The sequence below is a fragment of the Hakea prostrata genome, chromosome 2, assembly GCF_041222555.1.
Source record: "Hakea prostrata isolate BN-2017 chromosome 2, UWA_Hpros_2, whole genome shotgun sequence".
Classification (NCBI taxonomy): Eukaryota; Viridiplantae; Streptophyta; class Magnoliopsida; order Proteales; family Proteaceae; genus Hakea; species Hakea prostrata.
In genome coordinates this window covers 4691537-4706904 of record NC_142601.1, presented here as the reverse complement: position 1 = coordinate 4706904, position 15368 = coordinate 4691537, and the positions used below count along the sequence as shown (strand labels likewise).

General features: G+C 36.7%; 1 protein-coding gene across 1 annotated transcript in view; it reads left to right on the top strand.

Annotated features, from left to right (window-relative positions):
* The window catches only part of LOC149023375 (uncharacterized), a 29225-nt gene continuing 13857 nt past the window's right edge, over positions 1-15368 (top strand). Inside the window, exons 1-5 of the mRNA XM_089143925.1 lie at positions 1-357; positions 2529-2675; positions 2766-2828; positions 3036-3106; positions 13391-13548. Coding sequence (XP_089000051.1) covers positions 2559-2675; positions 2766-2828; positions 3036-3106; positions 13391-13520 — 381 coding nt within the window. The 5' untranslated portion in view covers positions 1-357; positions 2529-2558 and the 3' untranslated portion in view covers positions 13521-13548. The remainder of the gene's footprint in view (positions 358-2528; positions 2676-2765; positions 2829-3035; positions 3107-13390; positions 13549-15368) is intronic.

Sequence of the window (15368 nt, the reverse complement as noted above, 5' to 3'; positions counted from 1 at the left end):
GAAAAAGATACTTTCCATTTTTCTTTTCATTTCTCATTCGTTGAACAAAGAGGGTTGGAAAACCCACTATATCTTTCAATTCTTGTTCGCATTTCCTATATTTTTATTTGTATTAATTGAAATACCGTTTTACATTTTTCGTCCCATCTTGTTCCATCTCCAACCCATCACACTGTGTTTCTACCGGAAAAAACCCCATCACATTGTGTAAGCGGCGCCGCCGCTGCACGACCGCCAGATCCAGAGAGCAGCGGCACGCCTTATTCCAGTTTCAGGATTACTTCGAGCACAGCGGCGATTGGAGTCTTACTTCCAGGTCTGGGACTCCTTCGAGCTGTAGCCATATTCGGGGAATAGGTTAGATTCTTAAAACCACTCTCGTTCGCTATCTATCTTCAGGTCTGTGGTCTTGACTTCCATATGTCGAACGTCTCTCTCTTTGATCGATTTGCAACCTGATTTTATTCTCAACCAGAAGTTCACACCCTTGTTTATATTACTTGATGATGTTAACACTAAAGTTTCGTTGAACTTCCGTATGTGTGCTTTGATCTTTGTGTGCTGTGGTTCATTGCGTTTTGTGACTACATTATCTGCGGGTCATTTCCGCGGAATGGCCTCTGTTCCCATGGATGATGCAAAAAAATTGTAGTTTTCGTATTAATTTTTGTTGCGGGTTTATTTTCTTGGGTTGGTTTCAATGGCTCTGCATGTGCTATATATATATATATCTGAATTACATTGGGTGATATAATTTTGATGCGTTTTGGATGATATGGCATGAAACTTGGGAGGATGCGTTCGGGTTGGGTTTTTTATTTTTTATATTAAAAAAATTGATCTATATCAAAGTTGTCATGAGTTTGGGAAAATAATGGTTATCAGTTTGGAATGGATTGTAGATGCCATCTGCATTTATCTTGGATTTTGACATGTAGTCGTTTTAAAATGTTGATGCTAGAATTTATGGGAATTCTTTTCCCATTATATCCGTGTTGTATTACCTTTCTGGGATCTGCAATGTTCAAATTTAACCATTAGAACATGAACTATAAAACTGCGTCGGTCTACCTTGGCCTACTGGCCTTGGTTTTTGGTCCATGTCGGCCTAGTGTCATGCTCGTGTTGTGTTTTTAGCTTTGCTGTAGGCTTCATCCCTCTTACTTAGCCCTGTTTTTTTGGTCCCCTTGGCTCGCTTTTGTATTCTTTCCCCTCCATTCTCTCCTTCAGTTAATGGATATATTTTTTTCACCCAGAAAAAAAAAATGAAACATTTTCTTTTTCTTTTTGATGTTCTTGAAAAATTCTACGTATTTTTTGCTATCCCCATCATGTTCTGATCCGTGATAAACATTACTGTACCAAGTATCCTTCTTTTGCTGTTCCCATTTTAGCTAACCATGCTCAAACCTTTGTCTTTAGCCTATAATTTTTTTTTCAGTCAATATAAAGAGGTTTGGGTGAGGGAGGGTCTCCAGTCTTCCATTTTCTACGATGGATTCTATTGTCGTTGTCATTGGTTTATACCACAAGGAGGCTCTCTTGCAGTCTCCATTCTTTTGTCTTTCTCCAATTTAATCTTGTTGCTGGTTTAAATACTCTCATTCCCTGATTCTTAACGTAAGAAAAGAAAATATATTGGCTAGGGCTGTAAAATGGATATACCTACTTTAGGTCTTGATAATTGACAGTCCTTTCGCAACACCACTCCCAACCCTGGCTTCCCCTTCCCCCCTTCTTTTTGGTGTTATTTTGCTCCATATGACTTTGGATCAACTTTTTTCTCTGTTACTAGCTACTCTTATCTTGTGAAGCATGTTTAAGTTTTTTTCCCTTGAGGCGGATGAAAAAAATGAAGCATAATACACTTAGCGTTGAGTTTCTTTTCTTTTCTTCTTCTTCTTCTTCCTTTTTTTTTTTTCCTCGCCTCCTCTGCAGAGGAGTCTCATACTGTAACTCTAGGACTGTTGTGTTAATTGCTAATGGGACTTGGGTGACCCTCCCCCTCTTCTCTCCCTTTAACCTAATGTGTTGGACTTGTCTATTTGGGTCATTTAGACCTTTACAACAGTTATCTGATTTGATTTTCTTTTTCTGTTTTGTTGTCTCCATGTTTATATTCTATTTGAAGATTACAATGCGAAATTGATCTTAAACTATTCCATTGCTTGAGATACGACTCTTTGTGCTAGAAAAGGTTGTGTGGAGTAAGAAGTCCATTAAAACGGCAGAAGATTCATGCTTGTGCTCAACAGTTCATTTAATGAACTGGTTTGAATTTCATGCATTAGCATTTGATTATTATATGATGATTGAGGATGCAAAGGTGGAAACCACTGGAGCAACTTTCATGTGAGGCAATTTGAGTGTCCAGTATGATGAAGACGACAAGTGTGTGTTGGAATCCATCCATCCTTACAAGATGGAGTGGTTACAACAGCTGTATATGATGGAAGTTTCCCATCCAGATCTTACTTTTCAGTAAGAGTTACTGTATAATTTTATTAATTTCCCCCTTTTTTTGATAGGTTAACTGATAATTGTTTTGCGGATAATTAATGGCCCAATACCGAATACCTATGGCACCAAACCATTTCATTACTTGGTCCATCGCAGTAATTGCAGAGTTGGAGTTTGCCATAGTACAATCTCCTCTCTTGCATTGTAATATCAAGGTATTGCTTTTCTTATTTGACCCTCCTAAATCATTGCTCAATATTGTCATTTAGTTCTGTCGTTGAAGTGACGATCATCTTCCTGTCCAGTTAATCAATGACTTAGAGGATGTGCGTGCAGATCGGATGAACGATTTACCAGGGGAGTTTATGGTTTGTCCATATCTTTTCATGCTTTTTTAATTAATTTTCAATTAGAACTGATATATTGTTGGTTGTTATCTCTTTTCATGCATTTGATTAATTATTAGTTAGAGCTCATTTATTGTTCATGAGACCACAAGCTTAGCTGTTTGTTTCTGATTTGATGGATCTATAGTCTAATGCTTTCAGTGCCATGTGGGCTGTTTCACCTTTCAGATCTCCATCGCCTTCGTTTGTGGTGCCAAGGAAGTAGTTAAAAGCAAGAAGGATAAAAGATGGAGAAGAGGGTGTGTTTTTTTCACATTTTTATTCTTGGTTTATTATTGGTTTTGTTAAGATATGCATGACTTATCACTTTAGTAGTAACCATACTATGTCGTGTCGTGAATGTAAATTATTCATCTTATAACTTACAAACTTAAATTATCTAATTTATCAAATATGTTGAATCGGATTAGTCCAAGACTTGATTACTTAATTTGGCGGGAAAAATTTTTTGTTTGTTTTCTCTTTTGTATAAACCTTTTTTGGGGGGGGGGGCCGTTGGTTGGTGAAATTTTTTTTTTTTTTGATTTGATTTGATTTCCTTGCTTTCTGTTAGGTTAGGAGATCTTTTTCTCTCTATCTCTATATGTATCCACATATATATACACACTAGTTATGCTACACATGCTGATGCACATGGGACCCATTTTGATGTGTAGATCATACCAATTGAATTTAAATATAATTTGAAAGATATATAATTGTAAAACTAAAACCAAATTCAAATATCACCATGTGCCATAGTGTTGACTTTTTTCTTCGTCACCTATAAAAGTGTTCTTTGTGGGGGGATGAATAAAGAAATTCATTACCAAAATTTCAAGGTAACGAATGAAGTACAAGGAAGAAAGGATAAAGCTTTTTTTTTTTTTTTTTGGGGGGGGGGGGGGGGGAGATTACGACCAATTACGAGACAAAATAGTAAGAACCGAGACCTCGGGCAACAACAATTATCTTGTTCCTTGGGGTATCAAAAACGGGGTGGGGTGGGGTGGGGGGGGTGGCAAAGAGTCTGAATCTTAGAGGAGACATCAAGCATATGGCTCTCTAAGTCATATCTAGAGATCTAAAGTTGGAGGTCCATCTTTTGAGATTCTACTCTGTTGAAAGAGTTGGAGAAATCCTGACTTGTGTCTAAAGGGCACAACATGAGGTTTATTTATAGTCATAACATACCAAATATAGAACAAACCAAATCTTCCTAGCGTGGGAATCTTACAAGAAAACTTAAAAGATCCTAGAGATCCTAGAAATTCAGAATATCCTAGCAAAAACCAAAAATAGAAACTAAATCTATCATAACCAAATCACACTCAAAGTCACCAAATCAACGAATATTGATTATGTCTTACAACACTTCCCTAAAGTTGGAGCATATATATTATCATGTCTAACTTGCCAATGATACTGAAAATAGGTGCTTATACCCTTTGTAAGCACATCAACCGCCGGTTGTTTGAGGTAACAAAGGTGATATGAATCCACCTAGCCTCAATTTTCTCTTTGTTAAAATGTTTGTCAATCTCTACATGCTTGGTCTTGTCATGTTGTACGAGATTGTGAGCTATGGTGATTGCTGACTTACTCCAATTGTGTAGAACCCTCGGAACCTGTCCCAATCTCCTGAAATAGCCCTTTCAGCCATAGTACCCCACAAACAATGGCGGAGTCATATTGGGCCCCCCCTGGATTTTTTAAAATTTTAAACACTCCTTTATATTTTTTTTCTCATTTCTCTCACTTTACATGTGAAATACCACTATTTGCCCCCCCTAAAAATTAAAAATAAATGTTTAAGATAAAGATGTTAAGTATATATGTCATTCTTAATCATTATCTAATGGTTATCATTAAACCCCTAGTTTTAAGGAATAAAATGTTAAATTGTAATTAAAAACTAACTCATGATCTATGAATTTCTCCCTATTTATTCTCTCACGAATCTCCTCTTTTATTTCCTATTTTTTCTCTCTTTTTTTCTCACACGTCACACGTCTCACAAAATATTGGAGTAGTTAGCAACATTGGAGTTTTCCTAAATCTTCTCCTCAATTATCAGGTACTCACACACTCTCTCTCACCCATGATTTTGCTAGTATTCTTTTCAGAAAGCATAACTGAATATATATATATATATATATATATATATTTAATTCGTTGTTCTTTCTTTCTCCTAAAATTTCGATTCTACTAAATAGCGATTTAAATCTCGTTAGAATTCATCCATTATTTTATTGATCATAATCATTGATTTTTTTTTAATCCCTAAACTTTCTCCTAAAGTTTCAATTCCTATTCATAGAAATTTAAATCTCGTTTAAAATTTCAGCCATTAATTTTATCAGATCTAATCGTAATTATTTAATTTTATTTTTGAATCCCTAACTTTCTAATAAAGTTTCGATTCTTACTAATAACAATTTAAATTTTAAGTTTTATTAGTTGGATGTTTAGAATTTCTGCCATTAATATTATTCGATCTAATTATAATCATTGATTTTTTTCCCCTTAATTTATGGAAATTGTCTGTTTTCCCATATTTAGTTAATAGACTTTAAATCTATCTTTTTTCTTAAAATTTCTCCCAAAATTTCTTTACCTCCTTTTTCTTTCATAATTTCTTAAAGTTTTTCTCCCACAATTTTGGCCTCTATGCTTTATTTCAATATATTTTTTATAAAGTCCCCCTTTTAATTTACCTAAATTTTTAATGTGAATCCCAAGTCGGAATGTAATAAAATAATTTAGATGTGGGACCCACAGTGGGTCCCACATAATATGTATGGTGAAAAGACATTAGTGATCGTTTGACGGAGAGGTGATCTCGACTCATTGTCTGGCCCCCCCAATGTTCAATCCTGGCTCCACCCCTTCCCACAAATGCCCTGAGCAATTGCCCTAAACTCGGCCTCAGCATTGGACCTTGCAACCACAACCTGTTTTTTGCTTCTCCAAGTCACCAAATTACCTCTTACATGCACACAATATCTAGAGGTTGATCTCCTATCATCTAGACACCTTGCCCAGTCTACATCTGTATATGCCTTTACCTCAAGATAAGATACATTGCATCCAAGTGCGAGGAGTGGGGATCATGTATCTACTGGTTTACAAGGCTGACTACAAATGTAATGTTTGGTATGAGATAGACAGATCAACTTCCCACCAATTTTTGATAGCCACCAATTTTTGATAGCTCGTCTTGTCAACCGGCTCTCCTTCTTTTGCCTTCAGGTGCATGTTAGGCTTAACATGAGTTTTAGCTGGCTTACATCCTAGTGTCCCAGTTTCCTCAAGTGGATCTAGAGTATACTTCCTTTGAGAGAGAGACACACACCACTGGCTGAGTATGCCATCTCCAGCCTGAGGAAATAACTGAGCTGTCCTGTATCCTTGATTTCAAATTCAGTTCCCAAAAAAATCTTGAAAGTTGAAATTTCACCCTCACTGCTGCTTCCGATCACGATATCATGTACGTACACTAGGAGTAGAGCAGTGTGCGAACCATCTCTTAATGAACAAAGTGTGGTCTACATTACTCTGCTTGTAGCCATTAGAGACCATGGCTTTATAGAACCTTCCAAACCACGCTGTTGGAGATTACTTCGCCCATATAATGCCCTTTTCAACTTGCAGACTTTCCTAAGAGTCCCAAAATGCTATCAATCTCTTCAATTTGTTTTGATGACAGTTATGTCCTAATACACTCCATCCACACCAGGTCAAGGCATTTTCTCCCCCTTTGTTTTGAAGACAGTTATGTCCTTGGGCCCTTGATGTCCAATTCTTGGGATTTAGGTTCTGCTCTAATGCTACCCACGAGAATTGACCACAACGTGCTGGCCCTTATGTTGGCTGATTCAGGTCCTACACCATGTATTTGGGTTATGAGTGTCTTGGTCAAGTATTAGAATATCTACAAGATTTTGAAATATTTTATTTCAACTTGACTTTTGAATTACACTACAATGCATAATCATTTTCCCTGATAGGAGAAATGACAAAACGAGTTTCTTAATGAGGATGACTTTAAATTGTGTAGCCTCCTGTTATTTCTGTACACCTTGGCCCATATACTATTTTAGTCTTGATTTTATCCGTTCATCTCATTGGTCATGCTTCACTCCAGTCCTTATGGGGTATGTTACAGGGTCAGGGTGTATGGAAAGGCAAAGGTTTTGAACTTCATCAACCAAAGCCCTTTTTGCATCAATTACAACTATCTAGAATTGAGGTGTAACTGAAAAGCGAGAAACCCATTCAATCTAAGCGATTTACCAAAAATAAAGGATATAAAAATTCATAATTACTAGAGCAAAAATTTAATGCATTATCAATTACAACCTGTTAATTGAGCAAGAGAAATGGAATACTATACATTTTTTCCATGATGAAATTTTAGGCACATATAAGGAAAAGATATTGGTAGCATTCTACTGCTGAGTTTTCCTAAGACCAACTATCATTGCACAAAGGGAGACGGAAATCAACAAGAAGAAGAAACAACACAATAACAACGAGAAGAATGTTAAGCTTTTATCTAAGTCATTTGTTTGTGTATTTGGCCGGATCACCATGCTCAATCTTCTGGCTCTGATTTCTTCATGAATATATGCATAGTCATAAAGTATGTGTTTAAAGGTTGTAAAGATTGTCGAGAGACTTGGATCATCTGCATACACTAAAAAGGGTGTCTCAGTCATTAATAAGATTATATTTAGAAACTATTTACCTGATAAAAAATCTTTGAAATTTCTAATGATTGCTAGTAGTTGATGCTATAGATTTAATACCCGTGAACCCAAATATATGATTGTTTAAAACTCTATTGTGAAATGGTGGCTCATGGCTACCATTATTTGCTAATGAATTTGCACGTATCAATTTCTTTTCCCATAATACTGTTTCGTTCATGTAATAAGGATACAATAAATTTTGGTTGTTTTCCCACTTACGAGGAGAATCTGAGAGTTTGGCACTCTCGTTGTGCATTTTGACCCTCTGATAGATAAACACTATTCACACATCCATATATTAAATGTTTCTTCATTTATTTGCCACCAGTATAAATTTATTGAATAGTCTATTGATGTTCTAGATTTTCAGTATTTTTACCTTCAATTTTTACCTACATATTTAAGATATATTAATGCAAAAATAGTTTATTTTATTGCAGACTTTATTTTTATATTTCTTCCTCTTCTTTTTGGATTTGTACAAGTTTTTATACACTTTTTAATAACTATTGCAATTATTTTAATATTTTGAGTAGTTTGCATGCAAATGTTTAATTTTGGTGCCTTTTTCTTTTTTTTTGGGAGGGGGGGGGGGGTGTAAACAACCTTAGTAGTTTATTTATTGGATTTTTGAATGAAGAGTTAATACCTGAGCCAAAACTATAAGGTGTGCTAACTCTTTTATCAAAAAAAAGGTGGAGGGGGGGGGGGTTGGGATTCAAATCATCTGCATTCACAAGTGTGTCAGTCATCCTTCAGCCGTGCAACCATGGCATGCTAAGTGTTTTTGGGTAAATACCACACCGTTGTGTGATTTAAATTTTTAAATTTGAATCTAAACCTTGGTTTAATTCTACATCCTCATGGCCGTAGAGGATGTGGATCTGGGGGGCCTGTGCTAATTCCTTTATAAAACTTCTCATAAAGGAAATTTTTTGTTTAATACATCACCAACTGAAAAGTTTACATATATTGGTGTTCAATTTCAGTTGAAGATTTGTCAGATTCAAATCCATTGTTTGTTCTCAGATCAGCATGGATGCACAAGGAACTTCTGAAGTATCAAAGTGGTTTGACTCAAACGAATGTATGCTATTTTCTCATTTGGCCATAATTGGTTTCGGAATGAGAACACATGAGCATGCAAATTATGGATGTGGGTTCTAGAGCTAGGACTCCCCAACTTCATTCTAAAGCTATTAACAGCTTCGAATCCAGTGATTCGTTTTCTGTCAAATGAAACATTGATTTCCTTGTGTTGGATCAAGACTGGTAGAATTATTGCTCATCCTCTTGATGATATGCCGTTCATGCTGCTTGTAACAAACAAAGCCATCTCTCTCCAATTTATTCATAATGGAAGACAAGTATTGGAGGGGGTATGCTTATAGTTGCAGAGAACATCTGTGCCAGGCTCAATTCAAGCAAAACACAGTTTCTTCCGTTCAATTTGTCATTCTGTTTTCTCTATGAATGTTGCGTTAAGTTGAATTTAAAAAGATGTTCTTAAGTAGAAAAAAAAACCCAACTATGTATGGGAACAATTTAAAGAATAAATTAACAAATTATGCCAGAACTAAAAAAGGGAAACTACCAAAGCAAATCTACGTAATCTATCCCCTTATAGAAATGCAATATTGCATTCTCTATGTAAGCTACCACCCTTGCTGGACCCAAGAACTGCTCGAGCCCCTCATGGTTTAGGCCTCCAATGTGGTTCAAGTTTGTCTAGCCAGGGTAAAGGTATTAAGTAATTGAATAATATCTTAATAAGAAACAAGAGTACTCTATTTAGCAGCCTTCCAGTCAACGACATGGATCTTTAAGAGTAACTGGGCATGGGGCCATGAGAACCTGTCAATTATGCTGGCTGTGGGACTCGCATGAGTCATTATTATCTCCTCTTTAATGTGGGACCCCTCCAAAATAAACGAGTTTATTATGGAAATATCTCCTTGAAATCGTCAAGCTCGGTGGCCATAAGGTCTGGGGATATTTCTCCCTGGCTGAAAGTCTTAATCCTTCAACCTAATGGTCTTCTGTTACTGTAGAATATAATAGCATGAGGGTGGGTTTCTATTTTGTGAGGATCAGATCTCTCTCTTGTTCTTGTATAATACTGGAATCAAGTTGTTGAACCTTGGTGGAAGTATTGAACTTTATTTTTTTTGTGTGGTGTAACCCTAAAATTTTTCCCTACTTGAATCTTCTTTAGATGAACTACTGTTTGAACCATTGAATGATATTCATGGAACACCTTGAATTAGGGATATTAATGGCCTATTATATTCGAACAGATTCAGATATTATCCTGTTGGGTTTTCTGACAGATTCAGTCAGATGGAGTGGTTTTTGGATAGTTATATTTTTTATAATACAAATTCTCTTAAATGGGTAGGAACACAAATTGAATATGAATTCTCAACTACCTGCTAACATCTTACCATTTTATTGATAAGGGTTAGGGTTGAGATTTGAGAATTCTAAAACCTTCCTTTCTTCTACTCTTCTTTCTTTGATTTTCTTGCATTTTTTTATTATTGGTTTTCTTTTATATTTATTTTAATGAAAAATCTAGACACATAAGCGCATTGTCTTAAGTTAAATAATTAATAAAAATAAGAATTAGATCCAACAAGGTAACTAAATTACTAATTGGTTGGACAAATAAACGGCTGGAAAGAGATATTACGATATTTGCGTACTCTTAGTTTTTGAACGGATTCAATTTCCCCTAAATGGACAGAAATGTGGATTCAAAAGTAGATTTCGGTTATCCATTTGCATCCCTTCCTTTAATTATTCACTGTACGCACATCTTCAGTTCCTCACTTCTGAAAGTTACTTTTGTGGAACTATAAATGGTTATTTCCCCCCTTGTTTGTGTGCAATGAAGTTATCATTTTACTGGTGTTTTGTGCAATGAAGTTATCATTTTACTGGTGTTTAGTTACTTTAGTATGCTTGGCCGTTAGCTCAACTCTAGTAGTCTCTCCAAATATGCAATCACATTTCCAAGCTCCGAAGTTTCATTTTTTGGTTCGCTTGTCCCAACATCTCGACAATTGAAACTGGAATATATATCAACATATGTACCGTGTATGCAATAAATGCCTCAAGACTAAAAGGAAAGGCGATGCAGTTTGGCTGCTGAAGTACACCCTCTGGAGTAGGGGATCTAGGGATTCCTTCCTACACCAGCATCATCCAGTGTGGCGTAGGTGTAGGGGTACTCCTTGCACCTAGAATTTGTGGGTGATGGTTAAGATTAATTTTAATAACAATTTAGTCTTTTTTCGTAGTTCTAATCTAGCTAAAACTTGACAGTGAGTTGGTTACCTTGACTCGATCATAAATTAAGAAGGCGATATAGAGGATGATGTTTTCCAAATAATTAAAATAGGGTGGATGAAGTGGAGAGGTGCATTTGGGAACTGTGTGATTGACATATTCCTTTAAAGCTTAAAGTAAATTTTATAAGATTGTACAATGATTAGCTTTGATTTTTGGTTCAAAGTGTTGGGTTGTTAAGAAGCATCACATAAATAGACTTTATTTTTGGGGGACATAAGCCATAAATAAATTTAGTGTAACAAAAATGAGGATGCTAAGATGGATGAGTGGCTAAACTAGGAAAGCTAACATAAGAATGTTCATATTAGAGCTAGTTTGGGAGTAGCTCCGATAAATGGTAAACTATGAGAAAGTCACAAGGCCTTTAAGTGCTCTTGTAAGGGGAAGTGATGTAATCCAAATTGAAGGACCTAGAAGAGCTAGGGACAGGCCTAAGGTAACTTGGAGAAGTGGTGAGAAAGGATTTGCATGGATTAGGCCTTGTGTCTAGTTTGACCTTAAATAGAGCTGATTGAAAAGGCAAGGATTTGTGTAGCTGACCCCGTTTAGTTGGGGCTAGGCTAGTTGTTCTTTAAATGTGATCAGTTGGTTCAGTTTTTGGCACATGGCGCCAATTCTTAAGTTAGGAGCATTTCCAAGGAATTGACCATTAGGGTATCATTTTTTCCACTCTTCACCGTTGTATTGCTTTAAGATACAGACCATTCCCTACTTGCAATGTTTTTCTTTTATTTGAAATCGTATGTTCAGTTTCTTGAAGATCCATTTCATGAAGCTAGTGCATGAATATAGTATTGTAACGGTTTTGCTATGTATGGGGACAATTGAAGGTATTATGGACAGTTTTTGTTTCTTACCATGATGGAGGAATAAAGCAGCAATCTCTGTAGATTTTTTTTTAGATATTCAAGTTATGTGTGTTAATGTAACCCAGGGGCTGGCTTAGATCTTCAAGATCTCCTTAGGTAAGAACCAACACAAAACTAGGGTTTGAATGGATTCAGCTAGGGTGAAAGAAGGCTCTCCCTGTTGATTCTGCTGTATAGAACTGACTTATATTGCTGTCCTTTCAACTAGATTGAGGTCCAATTGATCAGACTTTAACAGAATCAGATTTCTGGAAACTTTTAAAAATCCTGCAGAATTCTAAGGTTGAAGATGAAGTGCAGGTTTTTTTAAGGTTAGGGTTGCAGGGCTGTTTGGAAGTAAATAACAGTAGGGATGACACCTAGGGGCTTATGCGATTCTAATGAGGGTAGAATGGGTTGAAACAGAGCAGGGCTTAGGGGAATCCTTATAGGGTTGGGATTTTGAAGCCGTGGGGAAGAGGTGAGTGGGGGAAGGTAACGGTGGCTAGGGGAAGGGGCTGGAGTTGCAGGGAACTAAAGGGGAAGGACATTCTAGGGCTTACAGGAGGTAGAGGGGCTGCTGGTTTGGTGCGGCAGCAGGATGGGGGATGGGAATGGTTGCGTAGGAGAGGGAAGGGGTGGGGGGAAGGCCTGTACTTGTATGCTGAGAAAGTTGCTGGAATTGTTGCTTGAGTGCAAGAGGAAGGAGAAAAAACTGGAAAATTGCAGAAACAGTGGCTCAAAACCAGCCGTAGGTCACCCCTAGGGCTCCCACGACTCTCCCAGTCAATTCTCTAATTACAATGCAAGAAGAGGCTATTTATAGCCTAAAATAAAAGAAACTTGGGTTGGGAGTCCTTAATGGATGAAGATCCCAACACTAAACTATTACACTCAAAAAGGAATTAAATTACTACAAGTTCACAACCCCTAGATTGGAATCTTGTTAGGACACTTAACTAAACAACTTCCAAATAAAAACAAACTCTAAAAGATAAGATCCTCTCTAGATAAAGAATGTTATCCACACTTAACTAACCCAACAATTTTAAACGGACTACTAACTCTCAAACAGAAAACCGAAAGTACATCCATGACTTGGATCGAGGGGATTAGGCAAGACCCATATTGAGCTCCAAAAGGGGGCTTGGAAAATTACCAAAATTCCCCTGGGGTATTTGGTCAGCTTTAAGTGTTGTTTTTGGGTTCTTTTTTTGGGCCCAACCCTGGTTACATCATCTTTCTTCTGTTTTTTGCAATAAAATGGTTTTCCAATCAAGTCACAAACAATTCATCTTTCCAATTTATAAGAACAAGGATGATGCTATGCTGTCAGGAACTTCTAAGCTAAAAGCGATAAAATAAGTTGGTCAAGATGTGCCTTTGTATGATATCATGGTTTTTTAAAAGTGTGTCCAATGCATGTTTGGATGATGTGCGCTAATAACTTTACTCTTGAAAGTTAAACATGTATTTAGGATACTAAGAGATCACCCGATTTCTACCATTTGGGATTTTAATTGTTGCTTATTTTGTCCACTGTTGGAGTTAAAAACCTCATCTGTTTGATAATTTATATGCTTTACAGGAAGACGAGAAGTACAAGCTGCATATGTCACAGTTATTCCTTTCCCAAAGCGAATCAATCCTTCCAGTGTGCCAAATTTCCCTACTGGGAGACATGTTTTAAAGGATTTACGTGGCACCACATTCTATAAAGCAGCTGTTATCGATACCCATCATAAGGTAACCATTTAATGAGTTATACTTCATAACTCATGCTTAAATATTGGACAATGTAAATCTGTTATAATCTATTTGTTGAGACAGCCTTTATTTCCTATTGTCCACATCTTGCTAATGGGGGACAGAATAGAGAAGAAGAAAACAAGAAAGAAATCTGGGAAGTCTCAGTAGTAGCAGGAGAAGAGTGTGAAAAGCACTCATAAGAAGTTCAGAAGATGGGAGAGGTAGGGGGGGGGGGGCTGCAAATATACAAAGTTCAAGCTTTAATTCATCCTCAATAATCTGATTACTAGTGTTAAAATAATAAAAGAGTATGCCTTAATAAGAAAACAATTATAGTAAGACTCTTGGCAATTAAATCTCCTTGCAAGCTAGACTCAGGGCCCCCCATGTAGGAAGAATAATCTGCTATGTTACTGTTCATGTTATAGTAGCGTGAACAATGACTGATAGTATTGCTTCAGTTTCTCTCCTTAAAAAAACTCGTCCTAGTGCTACATAAAAAAGATGGAGGGAGGGAGGGAGAGGGAGGGAGGGAGGGAGGGAGGGAGAGGGAGGGAGGGAGGGAGGGAGACTTTTGTAGGCTTGCTATTGTTAGAAACTAACTCTAGTATGACTATTGGCAATTTAAAACTAACTAAAACCGATGACGAAGTTAAAACTCTGTACATAATTATCCCAATAAATAAATAATAAAATTCTACATTATCTTTAGAACTTCCACTCAAAACAGCGTCTCCTATTTAATCTCTTTGCAAGCTAGACTTAGGGCCCACCAAATAGGAAGAATAATAGCTGTGAACACTGACTTGTTGTGCTGCATCAATTGCTCTTCGACAAATTTCCCTTGACGGGGTTCACCAATACTTCTATTGTCTATTTGTTGATAGTGGCTACAAATCTACAATTACCTTTACCATTGCACTGAGGGCCAAGGCTTGCTGTTTATGCCTTGAGACTAGGCAACATATGAATGGCAACCTATTAAGAGAGCAATCTGGCATAAACTGAGTCATCATAAGATGTTACTACTCATTCAGAAATAGGCTTGATAAATAATCTCAATAATTGCACAAAACTGAGTCTTCCAAGTAAGAACCATAGTTTGGTTAAAACTGATTGAACCCACTCTGTAACCTCGTATCTTTTGACCCCAAACGTGATGGGCTAGTCAAAATTGGTCGATCCTACTGAAACCGGTCAAGTTTTGTATTTACTGGTGGAAATTATCAAAGTCTCCATAACATGGTCGAAATTGTCAAAACCTGTCGAAGCTTGCTGTCTTTTAAACTCCCCTAAGGTTCTGTTGATTGCTTGTGAAACCTAGATTTGTTTCCATGCTACCAAGAACCGTATGCCAAAGGTCAAAACGAAAGATCTACACTTAACATTTGTAGCTTAATATGTAAAAGATGCTCGATGGTTTGGATTGATTAGTATAAAAGTCCATTTCATAAAGTTGTCTTAGTAATGAGTAAGGCATTATTACCCATTATATCCAAATGGAGAAATTCCTTGTCTTCTAAGAGTCAAGACAGGATACTACTTTTGCCCATCTATCAAACTTTCATGAGTTTCCAAAGCCAACAATCCACAAAACAGTTCATATCCGAACCAGCAACATAAAACATCTTATGTTTTTGTCATGTCTGGTAGGTAAGAGGCCTTGGGAAGCTTGTTTCCCATTAGCTTTCTTCCTACATAATGTAGGACAGAATTGAAGGTCCAACCTGTCCCAAAAATAATAATCTGGAAACTGGATGAGTAATGCCAACCAAGGGTGAAGTGCTATGGTAGAACAATGAAAAGAAAGGCGAAGG